This window comes from Trichoplusia ni, unplaced genomic scaffold (genome assembly GCF_003590095.1).
Source record: "Trichoplusia ni isolate ovarian cell line Hi5 unplaced genomic scaffold, tn1 tig00003116, whole genome shotgun sequence".
In the NCBI taxonomy this organism is placed as follows: Eukaryota; Metazoa; Arthropoda; class Insecta; order Lepidoptera; family Noctuidae; genus Trichoplusia; species Trichoplusia ni.
This window is the reverse complement of record NW_020800332.1, coordinates 33,428-52,029: the sequence shown is the minus strand read 5'-3', so window position 1 is coordinate 52,029 and position 18,602 is coordinate 33,428. Positions and strand designations below refer to the sequence as shown.

At 33.4% G+C, this 18,602-nt stretch overlaps 1 protein-coding gene across 2 annotated transcripts in view; it reads left to right on the top strand.

Moving 5' to 3' along the window:
* Positions 1 to 482: 482 nt before the first annotated feature.
* Positions 483 to 18,602, top strand: part of LOC113507745 (polypeptide N-acetylgalactosaminyltransferase 5) — a 33,499-nt gene continuing 15,379 nt past the window's right edge. The window contains exons 1-6 of one of the 2 annotated variants that reach the window (XM_026890692.1): positions 483 to 593; positions 905 to 1,142; positions 2,366 to 2,582; positions 5,612 to 5,741; positions 14,401 to 14,567; positions 18,038 to 18,202. In XM_026890692.1, coding sequence (XP_026746493.1) covers positions 987 to 1,142; positions 2,366 to 2,582; positions 5,612 to 5,741; positions 14,401 to 14,567; positions 18,038 to 18,202 — 835 coding nt within the window. In that variant the 5' untranslated portion in view covers positions 483 to 593; positions 905 to 986. Of the gene's footprint in view, positions 828 to 904; positions 1,143 to 2,365; positions 2,583 to 5,611; positions 5,742 to 14,400; positions 14,568 to 18,037; positions 18,203 to 18,602 lie in introns of both variants that reach the window. The other variant, XM_026890693.1, reaches the window with a different exon arrangement.

Genomic DNA, 18,602 nt, shown 5'->3' with positions numbered 1-18,602 from the left:
CTTGAGATTATTTTAAAATTAAAATAATTTGTCTCTTCAATCTCAAGATTTATTATTGATATTGGTAAAATTCAGACACAGAAAAAGGGGACGCCTATAACGACATTACTAGGACAAAGACTATGGAATTATGGATGATGGTGATGTCGAAAATACGAAGAGCAGTTACACTAGCTCTACTATAAATTACACATTGTTTTTCTGTTCACAACACGGTGAAAAACAAAACAAATCTTTAAAAAGTTAGAAATTGTACTTTAGTACGATGTCTTTTCGATTAACGAAATACGAGTTATTTCTACGCTAATTAAAGTTATTTTGTTATGTTAAATGGCGTTGTTATTCATTTATTGTTAACTTCTTTTCTTAAACAAAATAACAAGAACAAAAAATTATTTGGTCGTAGAGAATTATATACTCTATAACGATTTGACACGGTAGAAAGTTTGACGTATGCATTTTGGCTTGTCGCGATTGGCGATTGTCGATGGAACTGATTGTCGTCGACGGCGAGCCGAATGAATGTCGACCGCAAAGCCAACATTCACTATCGTTTCGCCACAGAATTAAATAGATTTCACTAAAATAAAACGGTAATTTATATTAATCTGTGACTTTTGTGTTGTTCAAACGTATTAGTTCAAACCAGTGTTAATAAAATATGTAAAATCCCAGTAAAACATCGCGAAGTATTTGGTGCATTATTCACAATTTAGATCCGGAAACCTACTTACTGTGAACTCTGTGAAACTGTGTCTAGATTTTTACATTTTACAAAGACTAGTTTGCTGACTGTAATGTCTCGAGTATTGACGAATTTAATTTAGGTCGTGTCAAAGTTAATTTGGGTGTACGTTCGTAAGTTAGTTTAGCTTTGTTTGCTCAAAATTCGCGTGTGTTGCAGGTCGTGGAGATAACGTGACATTCGTGTGGCGGTGTTGTCATGAGGCAGTGAACTCTAGTGCGTACGAACTTGATTATTTAAAATGTTCAGGAGTAAAATACGGATACACACGTGCCGGATAATATTGCTTACATCGTTGGTATGGCTGTTAGTGGACGTAGCTCTCCTGGCCATGTACTCCGACTGTTTCGGAGATGGCTGGGACTGCAGCAAAAAGGCTAGTGAAAATATTATCCAGGTAAATATTAATGATATAATTTATTCAAGTAAAAATATTAGTTTTAGGTGCCCTATAAAACATTAAAAATAAATCAAATTTGTTTACACTCTATGAAATACTGAGATGTTGGAAAAACAATAATTTTATTACCTACATAGACTGTAACTAGGCTGACTGATATTTTAAACCTAGTTTTGTTCAAATTTATGTGGGTGACACAAAGTGGGCACTAAAAGTGCACGTGAGTAGTGAAAGGGAGACAAATAGTTCCTAATTTAATTGACTGCCTGATGTTAACTTTTTTAGAATATGTGAGAAGAAAAAGAAAATATGCTTGCTGGAATATAATTATTTTTATCTTTTTGTATTTGTAGGTAGATGTAAAAAACAGCAACTCAAAAAACACAATATGTTAATTCAAGAAAAGGAAGTAAAAATGTTATGTATATATTAGCAAACATGCATATAAACCCAAATCAATCCATAATAAAAATAAGATGTAATATTTTTTTAGCAATCAGAATGAGAGTGCCTGTGCTCAGCAAAAGAACAACCAAGGGAAATTAAAAATAGAACAATATGTTTGCATTGAAGTGCAATTAATTGCATATACTGTTTAGTTGCCTATAAATAGTGCATAAAGCATATTTATGTTATCAATAAATAAAATATCTATGACATTGACACTGCTACATAAGATATACATATTACAAAATAAATATGAAACAAAAGAATCATTAACGAGGTTTATATTACTGAATGTTTGTTTATAGGCAAAATCAATAGCAATTTTACCTATACCAAATGCAGGACAGATATATAAAGTGAAGTAGATACATTGATATCAATTATTATATGCAACCATAATATTGAAATGAAATATGAAACTAGAAGATACAAGCATTTTACAGACAAAAATCAAATATTAAGTTTATTACAGTCAGTCTCATCTTACCTAAAGCCTGTCTGCTTCTATGCTATTTGTAAACATAATATGGTGTTTTATATTATTATTTTTTGTATTATATTTCGAGATTTTTTGAGTTATAATAAGTTTGAATAACTTATAGATTATGCTTTTTATACCTATTGTACATTTATATGTCTGAATATGTTTACACAAAAAGAAAGTATAGTTTTGTCTCTAATTTGACTTAACTAAGAAAAAACAGAAATTGATTGAAGATACTATTTTTAAATGTTATTTATTTTTAAACTTTATCTCGTTTTCTTTTAAATAGCAAAGTAAAGAAGAATACAGAGGGAAGAAAGCAGCCATAGCAGCTGCCTTACAAAAAGACCAGATTGATGATGATGACACCAATTTGGAAGTGAATGAAGTGGAACAGGATATTGGAGAAGATGGCATAATACTCTCACCATACCCAAGGTCGAGGCTCAAGAGGTGGCAGCCAGCACCTTCAGTGAAACCTATAGCAGAGTCACCAGGAGAACTGGGTAAATAGTAGCTTATAAATTAGATTTTTTTCCAAATAGGACTAGTAGTAGCTTAGTAGCACTTTTTATTAAAGCTATTTTTCATGCTCTTTAACAATTATTACTTAAATACATTCCACATTAGGTTTATAGGAGAATTCCTTGACTTTGACAAAAACTTTTCTCTTAGTAAAAAGTTGTCAGATAAACTTTACCTTACATGTGAAAAATAGTATAAAACTTTGAAAGGTAATCAATTCCTCTCACGGATTTATAGATAGATAGATAGACCTATCTATAACTATTATAAACCATAATATGTTAGATATGACTTAAAATAATTGTCCTTTCTAAAAATATTGTCCTTGGTTATTTTTGTGTACATTGCAGTTTGTGTCAGATTTGTTTATTGGAAATCGATTTCTTTTTCCGACGCACGTGTACCTCTAACTATCTGCCGATAACAATAAAAATGACGCTTAAAATTACGAAGTTGAGGTTTACTTTCGCTCTTCTTACTAGCGTTGTTTATTCATGGTGCGACTAGATATACAGTTGTTTATATATACGATAAATGTACTGTATCTGTAGCCTGTATGAGTATTAGTCAAAATCTATAGAATCCGTTTAGTTCGTCAGTCGACACGAGCGTCGTGTGAACCAGTACATTGTCTTGCAAAAACAACAGGCCGCGTGCACTTCCCACGTCGTCGTATGTATGTTTAACTCGTATTTTAGATAACTTTGACCATCCATTGAGGTTTTATTCAAGCCAGTAACACTCAATGTTACGAGTTTCGTTAGAAAAAGTATTTTCCCAGTATTCTACAATCCAAGGGTAATTATTTAGTAGAATTGAAACTCCAAGCCCTTACATTTTGCACTAGGTTGCATTAGGTTTCTCTCCTTAAACGGAATTCTAAGTATTAATTATGTTGTAAATATAGTGGAAAATCTTCTGTATAACCGATCTTTCATTATCGTATTCTAGGAATATATCATTTGTCACTCGAATAATTTTAAAAATAAAAATAATTTGCAAAATGTATTCTTGTCTTTGGTTTGGTGTTATTATTCTGTTGGTACCTACATTACTCGGTGATTCCCGAATAACAGGATATGCGAACTTAGTGTTGCCATTGTATTCTCCCAATGATAAGTATGTCAATCAAATGGTATATTTTATGGGATGTACCTACAAATAGTAATGTTTGTGATTTTGGTCATTTTGCGCTCCTCACTTCATCAGTGGTACATCAAACATTAAACAGATTACACTATTTATTATATTATTATTAAAAGTAAAAGTATTTACAAAATTTAGCCGAAATGTTGGGTATATATTACATAATTTATAAACATGTGAATAAAACAAGGTACATCAGTTATTAAAGTTTATAAAATAAATGTTCTTGAAGGATTAAACTTTACGATTGTTGACACGTAAGGCAGAATACATCGTGCGTAAGAACGCATGCGCATTTATAACTTTATTTTGCATTGTGTGAACAACCTGTTAGAACAATAGCCTAATCAGTAATTGATAACTATACAGTTGTTATTTTTTATCACAATAGGTCAAGACTGTACTTTAGTAATTGTGCATACAGTCCGTGCAATTAATGAACTCATAAAAACTTGTTTTGTTCATAAAAAGTTACTTCATTACAAATTACAATATATTTAGCGAACCATTTGTAACATAAAAAAAATGTTTTTAATAAAAAGTTAACTATATTTTTAAGCTATAAATTCTTATAGATCTCCATTTTTATAGATCAATGTTTTGATACCGTGCCCAATAAGTGACCTAAATTTGAAATATACACGACACTAAATGTGCAAAAATTTGAAAATGCGTTGTTAATTATGATTTCAGTTAATTTTCTTGAGCACTATGGTTACAGTATTCAACATTACGCTCATGACGCTTACCAGAAACGTTGTTAAAAATAACTTACTGTGACAGTTTCGTGAACTTTGACATTTTCTTCCTGTGCTATCTAAGTTCTGTACTTTCTATAACAACAATTACATCGTCTCTAGTAAACTGATTTTAATTCCCATCAAAGTTTCTGTATGAAAGATGAGGTCTACACCCCTTAACAAGCTAAGTGTTTATAAATTCCTAATATTGATACCTTGTATTTGGTAATATTCCAAAACAGTATAACACTTAATGACGATTTCTAACAGCTAAGTGTCGTTCTTATATTCGTCCGAAATCTCATGACTATAAAAATTTGTGACTAACACAATTTAGAAAAGTAGAAATGTATTTGTTAAATAAAAAGTACCCTTACAGTTACCGTCATATAGCTCTTGCTAATAGGACACATGTTTATAGTAAAGTTGATTATTAACTAGTATAATTAATAAAATGGCAGTAGATGACTACAAACGCCATAAAGTATTTGTGTAATTACGACGATTTGTAATAAAAGCACATTAAAAACTAAGTATAAAACCTCATTTCTCATATTACTTACCATTTGGCGGGAAAAGGCGAGTTAATTAGTACTGAAGAAATACACAAATTAGGTAGCACAATGTATATATAATTTCAGTAGTGTGTGTGAGATTAGAAAAGTTTTAGTTTAGAAAAGAGAAAGGACTCTAATTTATGTAGCAACTTTTAAAATTATAAGTTTGTTTGTGTATGTTTAATAGTCCATTGTAATGATTTATTGCTAACGTACGTGTCATTGACACTTATAAGACCTTTTTTATTCATTTAGCTACCATGTTTATAGCCATTGACTTCTATAGTATACTAATAGTAATATACTCGTGATAATAAACTGGTCAAAGTAACGGATATCCACTGTGACTATTTGAGATTCTTTCGCGATTGTGTAATAAAAAAATTAACAGCTTATGGGACGGGCAATCTGTAGGCTCTCTCAATACTAACACATTATTAAATGTTGATACATTTAATAATGTGTTAAGTTTTTTGAGTTTTTAAGTTCAACGTATGTATTTTCACAGAGGTCGATATATTACACTTATTTACAGTTCCTTGGTATTAAAATATGTCCTTGTTCCAGGTAAGGCGGTGAGCATTCCGATTGAACAAGAGAAGTTGATGTTGGACAAGTTCCAAGAGAATCAGTTCAACTTGCTGGCCAGCGATATGATATCACTTAACAGATCATTGACGGACGTTCGATTCGAAAAGTAAGTAATAAGTGTTAATTTTAGTATAGAACTGATAAGTAGATGGAATTTCCCTTACTTTCCGCAGCTTTAATACTGGAGTCAATGTCGCCTTAGGACCTTATTCTCTTCAATTATTGTCGATTTTTGAAGTCTGTTAAATATCCGGTTTGATATGAAGATTCATTGTATAATGAAAAAAAAAGTATCTCGTATAAATCTCGTGGTGCCATTTCCTTCTATTTTTCTGTTCCATGGTCTTCAATAGCCTCTACATGCGTACTGAAACCTCATTAGCTACTCAAATCGATGTTAGTCGATTTCCTAAGTTATCGTTCATGCGCAAAATCGTTATTGTGTTCCGATTTATATACAGATCGAAACTAAGTTGACAACATCCCTAATAAGCTACTTAGTCCATGTCGAATATTATGGTGTGGTAAACTGATAAAGAGTAGTCCTAATGATCGTCGAATACTAGTACTACACTATTCAATATTAATATTATTTGGTTTTGTTTCTAAGAAACTATTGCTTAAGTGGTGGTTTTCAACATAAATAGATCTATTAGGCCACGGTTTCTGGAATGTTCATCCATGTTATAATCTGTTTTCAATTCAAACGAACGTTTGTGATTGAGTATACAAGGTTTTTCGCAGCGCTTAAACTAAAATTTGACAGTCGAATAAAGATTTTTAGTTCGATCACCGTTTTTAAAAAAGAGCGAACTTTGTAATTTTACTGAAAGTTACAAAACACATCTCAAATCTCTTATTTAACGATTACGAGGTTAACCCTATTTATTACTCGTAGCTATACATCAATCTACTGATTAAGCTAAAGATTAACTCAGTGTTTCTATCCGTATAAGGATGTGTAATATACAGATACACTACTGCGAATTGCGCATTATATGTACTTAGTCGGATGACTGATGTGTTATCATTGTTTAGTACTTATAGTACCTAAATCAGATGTTTGATAAATCCGAAATGTATCAGGTTTATGTTCCGCTCGTTTTTATCCTTTTTATAAAGATTAACATTTTTCTTATGGGTTTTCTCAAGCGCGTGGTAGTAGCTGCTAAATATTTCCTTCCTAAAGAAGTTATCAAAACCAATCAGTTAACCTACCTCGTACTAAAGTATCGGCTCCATACCTAGTTCATCAAAATTGGTCAAGCCGTTTGGGCGTGGAAATAAAACAAACAAATAATTACATAAAAAACCTCGCAACTTACCGCTTCTATAGTATCAGTATGATGGTTTCATAATATCGTTTATATTATTTATTTGTTAAGCATTACTAAATTTGACTGAAAAAACAGCTTGCGTGTCGTGTGATTTACGAGAGATTTGTTTAGTATTGTACTTGTATTCGATATCCAAGCAGTTAAACATATTTTACGTCCGCTATAACAAATTTAATTTACGTAATTCACATATTACCGGACACTAACAGAAAGCTTATTTAACAAACTTAAATTCCGTTTTCGAGCTATGCTCAGTGTTTCTTCGAAGCATAAAATCAAAAATAACCGGGGAAGAACTATAGTATCGACATACTGGACTGCCCATGTCTGTCAAAGGACTGATGGCTATCAAAGCAGACGAGTCCTTGAGCAGAGACCACACAGTGTAGGACACCCTTCAGACGCATGACATAAAAAAGGAGCTGATTCGGACTGGATGCGGGGTTGAGGTGCAACTTGCGTGAGGCTATGCCCAGCTGTGATTGCAATATTAACGGCCATATATTCTATTAAGGCTCTTCTTTCGTAAAAAGCTTGAAAAAAGCATGCAGATGAATCAGCTTTTCGTCGGCACTTACAGAGAATTTGTATCTGCAAAAAATAGTTAGTAATCTACAGGATATGATACGTAATTTGTTTTAGCCATAATTTTTCTATTGGCATCACATAACAAGTAAAAAAATCCCCAAATCACCTCCAATTCGTAGAGATAAAACCATTTTACTGCTTTATTTTTAATAAAAGAACATTAGAAAAAAATCGACTGCTTTGCAATACATAGGAAAATGATTTGGTTTGGTTACTTTTTAAAAATATGTCTGATTTCTATAATAACTATTTAAAAATGCGTCCCGTATAAATACTGCATCTAAATCAAACCCGCACTCGTCGAAATGCACAAGGTCACTAGCGAGAATACAAGCCTTAAATATTGATAGTGAACTAAAATATATAAATCTTAGTTCTAAGATACCTACTCGCCCCACGGTTTCACTTGTTTTCATGCCGCTTCTAATGAGATAAGCTCGTTTCAAATAAACTCAGCTGTTTAATAATATTAAAATGGATTACAAACACCCATGTTAGTTCTTTACCCGCATAATTTCCACTGCGAAAAAATTCCAATAAGTTTATGGAAATTGAAACAGTATTGCGGTAACATCGTGTAGTTTCACATTTCACGGAACTGTTTCATAGAAAACGTAATTTTTAAGCAACCCACAGATTATTAGTCGAATTATCTATTTGTCAAATTAAAAAAAATCATATCTTATCATTATTCGTGAAACTATATCACTTAGTATTATCAGAGAAGGATGCTTTACAATGAAATACAATTAATGTGATGATTTTTATTTGAAGTGATACTCTATCAAGATTACTATCAATTCATTTAATGGATTCATTAGTACTGATAACTAGCCCGGACGAGCCTGAATAAGGAGGTAAGGCCGGATGCTATACACTAGTTTAATTAAAGATTATATTTTTATCTCTCTAATCAATCTGCTACTTATGATGGTATTAAAAATATTACTAGTGAAAATACAATCAGACTTTTCTTGGAAAATTACCAGAATATATTATTGTTTGTATTTGTCAACAAGAAATTGTTGCAAAAAGGAACGATCCGCGTGCTTTCGTTTATTAAAACGAGGAGAACAAATAAAGAGATTTTTTGAATTAAAATTAGATATTTTCCATGCTTTCTTTAACTGTTCTTTGTCGTGAATTTAAATTTCTTTTTTCTAGTAGGATTTTGTAAATGGTCGGCTAGTATTTTTTATAGTGCCTTAGTAAGATTCGTCGGTTACTTATAGTTTTTATGTTTCTTTAGCATATTTACGAGCAGGTATTTGAAATACTTGGGTCGTAAAACGTCTGTGAAAAAAATGTTATAGTTTTTCAAACTATATATTACTTGTTTTACTTAGATACAGATTCGAACACATTTTTTTGACATTTCCGATGAATTCTGCAAAAATACTGTCATGTTATCATGTACTAAGAACTGTACACGTAAATACTTAGATAATAATCAACGTTGCTGTTTTCACTTTTACTTAAAAAAAAAACGTTAATAATGCGTGCGTTTGATGGAGTGATAGTCTCTCCGAGATCGTCTATGTACTGTCGTGAAACATTCATAGCATATTCAAGTCATAATATTTCGATATTCGCTTAAATTTTGCCATAATTATAAAAATCTTAAACGTGGTATACGTTGATGAACATTGCTTCAAAATCAAGGGAATTTCGCTTTGACATACCTACTTTGTGAAGGGTACGCTACTTTTAGCCTTAGTAAAATGTCGCAAAATTTATCCAAGCAAATTCATCCCCAAGAATTATAGTATTTCTGACAAGTGGGAGAAAGGTTTAATATCCGAGTAATCTTACACTTTCAGTATAATAGAAACGAAACAATATTTAATCGCACTGCAATTAATTAGTATGCAGAAACAATAAACAGTACTTATGTTAATATACCGATCTAAGTAATTTAACATCACATGTGATGTTGTAGAAAGTGCGATAAAATTTTGCTACACATTTTAGTCACAGCACGGTGAACCAATATACTGATTGTTCAATCTGTAAACTCTATGGACGTTAGTATATCTAAATATAATTTATAACAAATATGGAACTGCTAATTCGATATTTGATTTTTAAACTTTTGTAAAACTATGCTCATCTTATACATATTATATTATGTCAAACTATGCACCTAAACAATTTACACAGCAGAGAGAACGTAATATAAAAAGGTAATAATCAGGCGCTAATTCAACTCATTTTTAGCAATAAAGAGCATTTAAAACTAGAAAAATACATGCAGCGATACATTCACCAACGTAAAACATCACATTAATCAATTAAAATTGCAAATTTCATCTCGAATGTATTATACTTGTTAACCGTTTTAAATGCGGATATATTCAGCAATTATTCGCACTTAGTAGCATTAGCATTCCATATTGTCGCTTGAATTTAGAAACGAGACGTTTGTTTCTAACTGAACCATAACTTGAATGAAACGTAGTTACAAACACTTCATACACGGTATAACATAATGATTTAATTAAAAATAATCAAAACAAACAGTCGTTATGACAACCATGCATGCAGTTGACGTGAACGCCACTCAAACCAGTTTCATTTAATAAATTCCATTTTTAAACATGTAAAGCACGTAGAGATTCCTGAAAATGTGAGCTTGGTTAAGACCGCTTGACCTAAATAATTAATTCAACGGAACGGTTAAATATTCATCAAATAAGCGTGTTTGTTTCGTGTTTTAGTTATTCTCTGGTGACAAATTACCACAAAGAATTGTAACATATTCCGAAATATTTACATGTTTGCTTTCGTATGGTCAGCAACGAACGTCATTGAAAGAAACATTATGTTAAAAATATGTGAAAACTTTATGAAATACTCAGCAAGGTTTCACTAAGAAAAGGTGTTTTTACGTTCCTAACAATACTAAGAAACTGTATTTAGGACTCTTTCTAATCTATTGAGGAGCTCGTGGCTGGATTACAACAGCGCAAGTTGATCAATACTCGATATTTTTATTGCGCTCCATACGTAGACATAATTTTAGTATAGTACACTATGGGCCCTGTAGGGCACGGCAATGTAGAAGAGAGGAGGATGCTAATTTTATTTAAATTATGTATATACTGTATCACAGATTATTTTTATTTATTAGGTAAATGTCTCAATCAAAGGTTAAGCTTCGTTTGATACAGTTGTACTTGGATGAGCACATCTATGTCAAAACGAGTTCCTCTGTGTTTCGGAAGGCACCTTAAATTATGGATAACCTTTAATTTAAATGTCTTTGAGAGTCCTTACGGGTAGTTAGAAGCTAGAAAGTCTGACGACCAGCATGAACAAGTATCATGTTGCCCAGGTGACTGGGCTGATATCATCAGGTAGGCAGTCGCTCCTTGTCAAACACCGGTACTTAGTTGCATCATGTTAGACTGGGAGTCAATTCCAAAGTAGTTGGGGAAAGGCTAGGCTGATGATAGTATTTTTAATTTATTATTGTTGCTAACTGTACAGTAACATTTTGTGTGACCTGAATATGTATGCGTCCATTGTTGGCCTTAAAACCTTATGATTTTGTTAATGTTGTTAGTTAGGCGGCCTTTGTCTTTTAACAATGTGTCAACGGCACTGTTATTGTTTATGTTAAAGACAAACTAATTATAACATTGCGCTGGTTGAGTTTTGTTAACGAGGTCGAATCATGCACATCGGAACGATGCTTTCACACATGTAAAAAAGGAGAGTCAAGTTCAATACAAAATGTTCGCCGCAAAATGTAAGAAGATATAAATAAGTGCCAAGATCAATACAAAATTAAAATAAGTATTACAGTCTATATTTTTGCGTTTTGTTGGTTGAATAACTTTATATAATTACCAATGTAATAAAAACGTGATGTGGTATGTACTTGGTACAAGGGATTTTGGGAACCACTTCAATATGGGTGGGAATGAACATGGAAATATCTTTGGCTGTGGAGATAACGTATCTTTTTAAAAATGTCATATGAAACTGGCGAAAAGCACAATTAGAAAAAAACACGGAAATAAAATAGTTATGCTTTGACGTAGAAATTTTGAAAATGTTATTGAATCCTCCCCCTGGATTAAAAGCTGGGTACAACCATTACTACGTGTTAAAGCTTTATGGGGTCTCATCTGTTACAGTCCATTCACATTAACCTCGCTGACGTCCATCCTTTCGGGTGGGTACACTTTGCATGAGTTTATCGTAAATTAGCTACGCTATGTCTTTCAAACGGAATGATAATGTCGCGATTAAGAGAATTTTGTCGAATAATTGAAATGCAAAATTCCCTCATATAGATAGTTATCTAGTTTTATAAAGACTATTTTTTATTAGCTGTTCTCGCGACTTATCAGCGTTCTATAAATTATCTTTAACTCTCTTAAATTATGCTCCGTAACCACTGGTTATACTTCCACCAAATTTCCACAATCATTGTAAAAGAGGAGGTAATTTCAGCAAGCAGATTACCTCATTTAAACAAATAATCTCGCGACTTTATAATGTCCATATCGATTATTAAACCTAGCAGTTTAATGCTTATATGCAAAAGATGTAACACAATAACATTTAAGATATAAGTATTGGCTAAGACGTTACGCCACAGCTATCATCGTGACGACTTGGCTTCGTTAACAGCCGTTAGCAATCAATGGAGTTTGCTCACGACCTTCACGAAAGTGACGGGTATTGCCAAGATATTGGAGATGCCAAACGCTTGCATTGTAGGAAGCTCATCTAAGATTCTCGAGCCACGTGTGAAATAAAATTGATAGTGAAGTCTACTATTCAATCAGTGTTGAGTGTTGTCCATATACGGCTTCCATTAAGAGTGAAATCAATAATGTGGTGACGTATATGTTTTACTAGCATTTACATGAATTTTTCATTTACAATGACTGCTTACGAAGCATGGTAATACAGGGTGAATACTGTTTTTTAAATTTCCTGATGTTGTATAAAGTTGATGTTTGCCCGTTGTAATATTGCAAAGATTGTTTCTTCTTAGCCTATTTATACGGATCCCGCAGTGTCGCGAGTCCGCCTCGCATTTGACCGTTTCTCCTAACGACCTAATGCTTTCCAGTAAACTAAACATGCTGGTAAAAGTATTGAAATTGGATTTCCAAGATAGTCGGGAAGTTGAACTGTAAGTTAAGTATAGAATTTAGAACTTTCAGACTAAAAGATAAAGTACTAGCTATCGAGTGTTTTATCAGCATCGTTAGTTGTCGACAGAGCGTAGTTCCATCACGTGCCACTCCTGCAATTAGCTCTGGTGTCGGTTTCCAGAGCACCAACTCGATCTCAATTGTATTGAATTCACAAGAACTCGATTAAGCTTACATCTTACTTGCTCCTTCGCTAACCGGCGGTGTGACCTGCGCTTTTTACAGTTTCCCAGTAAAGACTTAACCTATTCTTAGACTGAATGTCCATTATGGAACGATTGTTCTAAACAGTGTAACGGTTATTTCTACAAACTGCCGGTTTCGCAAAACTAGAGATCAATGCCCTCTTAAGATTATCCTTTATCACGACGATGACTCCATCAAAGCTTGACTAATGTATGGTGCCATGCTTTTTATACGAAATAAACATAGGAATGGTGTCCTATCAAATGTCAAGGCAGTAAATAACATTTAAATATTATTCATGGTGCCATTGCTCCACTGAATAAGACAACAACCTAATAGAGAACCATATCTGTAGTTTTGAATCTTATTTTGCAGTACTTAAATACTACTTTTGCTTGAACTTTTATTACGGACGTAAAATTTTCGGATATAATAACTAGGTACTGGGTATGCTTAGTCCGTTTCCTAAGTACGTAATAAAATGACTTAAATACTCTTGTTTACGACTTATTGCGATTGACTTTATGTTCTTTGTACGCAATGAAACCAAACAGTTTTAATCCATAATGCTCTTGTAACGACGGTTTTATCACCGAAGTAATTTTACAAATTTGTACCACTTTCGCACGGTAATTGATATGAAAAAAAAACGTCTTTAAATAAAATAATATTACGTGGAGGTAATGTATACTTACCCATTAGATACCTATATAAAACAATTAATAATACTACTTAAATAAGTAAAAGATAATAATAATAAATAAGAATTATTACTAATCACTTTATACTTGACTGCCGAAAGTGCAAAATATAGAAATCGTTTTAAATTCAGTTGAATCGTTAATGTGTTAATGCAATTGGAGTTATATATTTATTAACCATATTCTTTAGTGTTAGAAGCGGACACTATTTTGTAATACCTTTTGAAATGTTACATAGGTGTTATGCTGGCAACTTATAAATGTTTGAACTAATTGTCAACTTTACTACTAACTAAATTAGTGACAAAATTGCAACACAGTGTTGTCGCAATTTGAAAGTGCTTACTGTACGTTCCATTACACACAGTATTATAGCCTTATTGCCCTACTAGCAAGTCCTCTTGGTATTTACTGGTCGTCACTACGTAACAACTTTAAATGATGTAACAGCATTAAATATCATCATCATGGTCATAGGTATAATAAATGCCCTGAGAAAAGTAGAATTCCTTGATTCAATTCAATTTATGTTAATAAATAAATTCAACAAAACCCCATGAACACTATCAGATTCACAAAACCTAATTCTAAACAAGGAGTTCAAACTGAACACCAATTAAAACAGATACTTAAAACAAATTAGTAAGTTCTTAAATCCGATTGTCCATCGACTTTTGTTATGTTACAAAAATTTGACCAAAATCATCAAATCTTATATAGAGTTCTAGTAATATCTTACTTGTTGTGTCTTCTTTAGCTTATTATTCGCTTGTTACCAGGTGCAAAGACAAGCCGTACCCCACATTACTGCCGACGACAAGTGTGGTGATAGTTTTCCACAACGAAGCCTGGACGACCCTCATCCGTACAATATGGAGTACCATCAACCGGTCGCCGCGGCCCCTGCTCAAGGAGATCATACTGGTCGATGACGCCAGCGAAAAGGGTGAGTTTTTATTACAAAGCGACTCCCGGCTCTAAGAAATTTAATTATTGTGTCGCGAGAAATATCACACAAGCTTAAGAATTTACGATTAAGTGAGAAACAAGTGCACATATTCTTCACTTGGCTATACTTGTAGTCACACTAAGATGAGCCTATTTGTCCACGGTTTTATTTATTGCAATTAATGCTATTCTTGACTCTTGCAACTCAGCCTCTAGTATAGTAAACAGCCTGAGGTAGTTATTATTAACTTTTAATTTAAATATGGCCCATTAGTAAAATAATAAAATAAGCAATTTATGCTCATTCCTTTTTTAGTTTTTTCTCTTTCACACGTCATTGCGTCAGTAAAAGGGTGAGCTTATACATTATGGATTTATTAACTAATGTTTATTAATACCTTAACTTGACCTTGCACCTATTAGCTCTAACATATACCTCTTTATGGTGCAGTCACGTAAATAGCGGGACTCAATCTATGAATGCCGCGGCCGTGTCGGGCACATGATTCTACCAAACAGTTAATTTTCTCGCTACTCTTACTGCTAAACAAAAATTACACAGCGATAAGTACTGTTGATCACGTAAGGGCAGATCTGTCAAGTTTAAGGTTAAAAATTGTCCTGTTTTACAAATTATACCCAAGAAAAAGATGAGATTACTCGCGAGGAATTTATTGACTAAGGTATATTTATAGTTCCATTTGACCTCGCACCTTTTTAGCGAGAACTATTTGAAACTCGCTAGTCTATTAACTGCTATAGGTAGAACAGATAGCATTTATAAAATCAGTGCTTCAGTCAGGTTGATGGAATTTTGCAAAGTATTCGTGAAGTCGTAAGGTGAACGTTTTGTGGTAAATCTTTATTGCGTCGAAATATTCTGATCTTCTTACAATCAGTTCATTATTTTATTGTGTTATGTATATTATTCTCGAAGTGACCTCCATTTTCTTACGCAAAAAAGTATACCTACTTACATCGTCCATGCAAAATCTAGTCTCTCCAAAAATATAGATATCTGACATTTTAACGCGAAGCTCAAGTGTTAAGCATGAATATATGTTCCGTCAACTGTAAGCACTATACTATAGTAACAGAACACATTATTTTTGTATGTAGTTTCAATCAAGCTTTCGAGATGCAATTCAAGATTTCGCCGTGATTGCAAAACTGGTATTTGAGTGAACAAAACGAATGCTATCCATTTAAAGTTAAATCAAAATTTCTTAAGTATCCGTACGTAAGCGTACAATCGCTTTATTTATATATCATGCGTGAGTTGTTGTGAATCCTCGACCTTTTTGGCGTTTGACCTCGTTGCGTGAAAAGCTCGCATTGAAGTTAGCTAGTCGCGTCAGACGAATCGGACAGAGAAATGTGCTAGCTTTTTACTTTCGTTGAAAGTATAGTGACAGCTGTCTTAATGATAATTGGCTGGATGATTGGTTATGATACTTTATTATGTCAATTTCTATAGTTAAAGAGACAACTAATCGAAAAAATGGCGGGGCAGTAAGTAACCGTAATTTTCCTCAAGCCACGATACAAACATGTCTAATTTTCAGCAATATCAGTTAATTTAATAAAATCTTGATAGCGGCTGATAATCAATTCTAGCTAATATTAAATTAATAACGTATCTTATCGAACAATTTACATTAATTTGTATAAAATTCTGTAAGTAGTTCAACATGATTAACAACGATGCCACGTGACACCTTATTTCATAAATAAAAATTCATTCTTATGTAATGCTGAAGTTTTTTGGTTACATCATCACATCTTAAAAATAACATGAAGTTAAGAAATGGCTTCATTTCACTGATCGACTTGTTGTAATCCTTAAATAGCATTAACTAATGAATAATTAAAGATGATGAATAAAAATTAAAGTGAATATTAATAGTTGTAACATTTAATAACGTATCCCTTACTTCAGTTTAACTGCAATACATGAGTCATGACCTAAAGTAAAATAAAATAAAGTCTAATAAGATAGGACATTGTAACTGTAGATACTAGGGAAGAAAAGTAACACTAATGCCTCATTAATAGGTGCAACACAATTCGCACAACGTAATTCTCAAGGGTCCAAGCAATTTCTATCGGATATCTTATCTGCAACGTTGCGGCTATTCTCGATCCATATAATTGAGTAAATATGTAAATTATGATCATGAATAAATAAAATTAACGTTCACCTTGAATGCGTCTTAGGCTGGACGCACACTGGCGAAGTGATGCCGACCGGGTGATTGATCTAGTTTTTACTGAAGCCTGTGATAATTTCACGCTGTATTACGAACAGCGTATTGTAAATACTCAATGCTTATCGATCGATATACTCGTATAAAAGCGTGACCACGTATTTAAACTTGGTTTAACTTTGCCTTACGGTGGATGCATCCATAATGATCCGTGCGCAATTGTTTCGTTCTAGTGATAGTCGTGATACTGAAGTACTTTGAATGAGATTTGTTGACCGCCATGTAGTTGTCCAGCATTCATAGAATAATGATTGTAGTTAATGTACGTAGAAATCTATAAAGTTTGACTCTCAAAGATTAGATTAGAGAAGATACGATTTATATTGTTGATTTCAAAATCAGATACCCAATAAGAGCGTACAAAATACACTTTAGCAGACTGAAGTAATAGAGAATTTCATATAGACATGCGACCTTGACTATTATACAATAACAATGTTATTACCTATATCCACGCAACGAAAAGACAGGCGTACCACTTTTCCGTGCCGCTGTTAATGACAGGTACAGGCGTGCGGAATGCTCAATATCTTTTTGTCAGTGCAATCACACCTTTACAAATGAAGCGACTTTTAATGCAACCGACCGGATTTTCTTTTTTATAACATGCTTTTGTAACTGTGTCGAACTAATTCTTTATATAAAAATTGTGCTTTTATGTTACCGAGTAACGGGATACTATTAATACCTCTTTAAGATGACATGTTGACGACGTGAAATGAGCTGTGAGAATGGGGATGTCGACTTTTTTAAAGCCCGTCAGGTAGATTATTAAAAAATAGTGACACGTATTTTTATTAATGTCTTGCGGAATGATATATTATTTTTTACTAACTTTATTTTTATGAACTCTAACTATACTTCTACGAAAAATGAATAGGAAATATATAACAATAATACTCCATCTATTCAATTAGGCAAAGCTTGTATTATAATTACTAGAGAACTGATAAATATTACATATTATACATTAATTATAGCCAGACATAGGACACAAATGATCGTGCACGTCACACAAACATTTGTCCTGGGTGAAAATCGAACCCCCGACCTCCGGAAGTGGCTCCTACCTCTAGACGTAGAAAATACTATATATGTGCATGCTCAATTTCCAATAAGTATATGTTCTTCATATAAACCAACTTTTCAGTATGTCTATTAAATGTTAATCCCTAATTAAGCGTTGTTTGTTTGTCACCAGAACATCTCGGCAAGAAGCTAGAGGACTACATAAAGACGCTGCCAGTGCCGACGCATTTGTTCCGTACGGAGAACAGGTCCGGTCTCATCCGGGCGCGTCTTTTGGGGGCCAAACATGTCAAGGGTGACGTCATCACGTTCCTCGATGCGCATTGCGAATGTACAGGTAAATTATAACTTTAAAATTTTAAAGGTTGCTTATGAGAATTTTGTCCGCATGATAGCAGGATGAATGCAAGGGACAAGAGAAAGCCTATGCCCGCCGTGTTTTTTTTTCAAAACGACTCCCGCATTTAGTAGTATAATCCTTGTGTCGCGGGGGCTTCACAAACGTTCAATTCACATGCACAAAGACACCTAGACTGATGACAAGCGTTCGTGGATCACACAAACGCTTGTCCTAAGCGGGGATCGAATACGAGACGCGTCGAGCTCTGTGGGTTTGGTGAGATGACCTTAACCACTCGGCTATCCATGCAGGTATTGACGACCTCCGTGGTCGAGTGGCGTACGCACCGGCTTCAAGGTGTCGCTAGCTCTGAGGTCCCGGGTTCGATCCCCGGTCG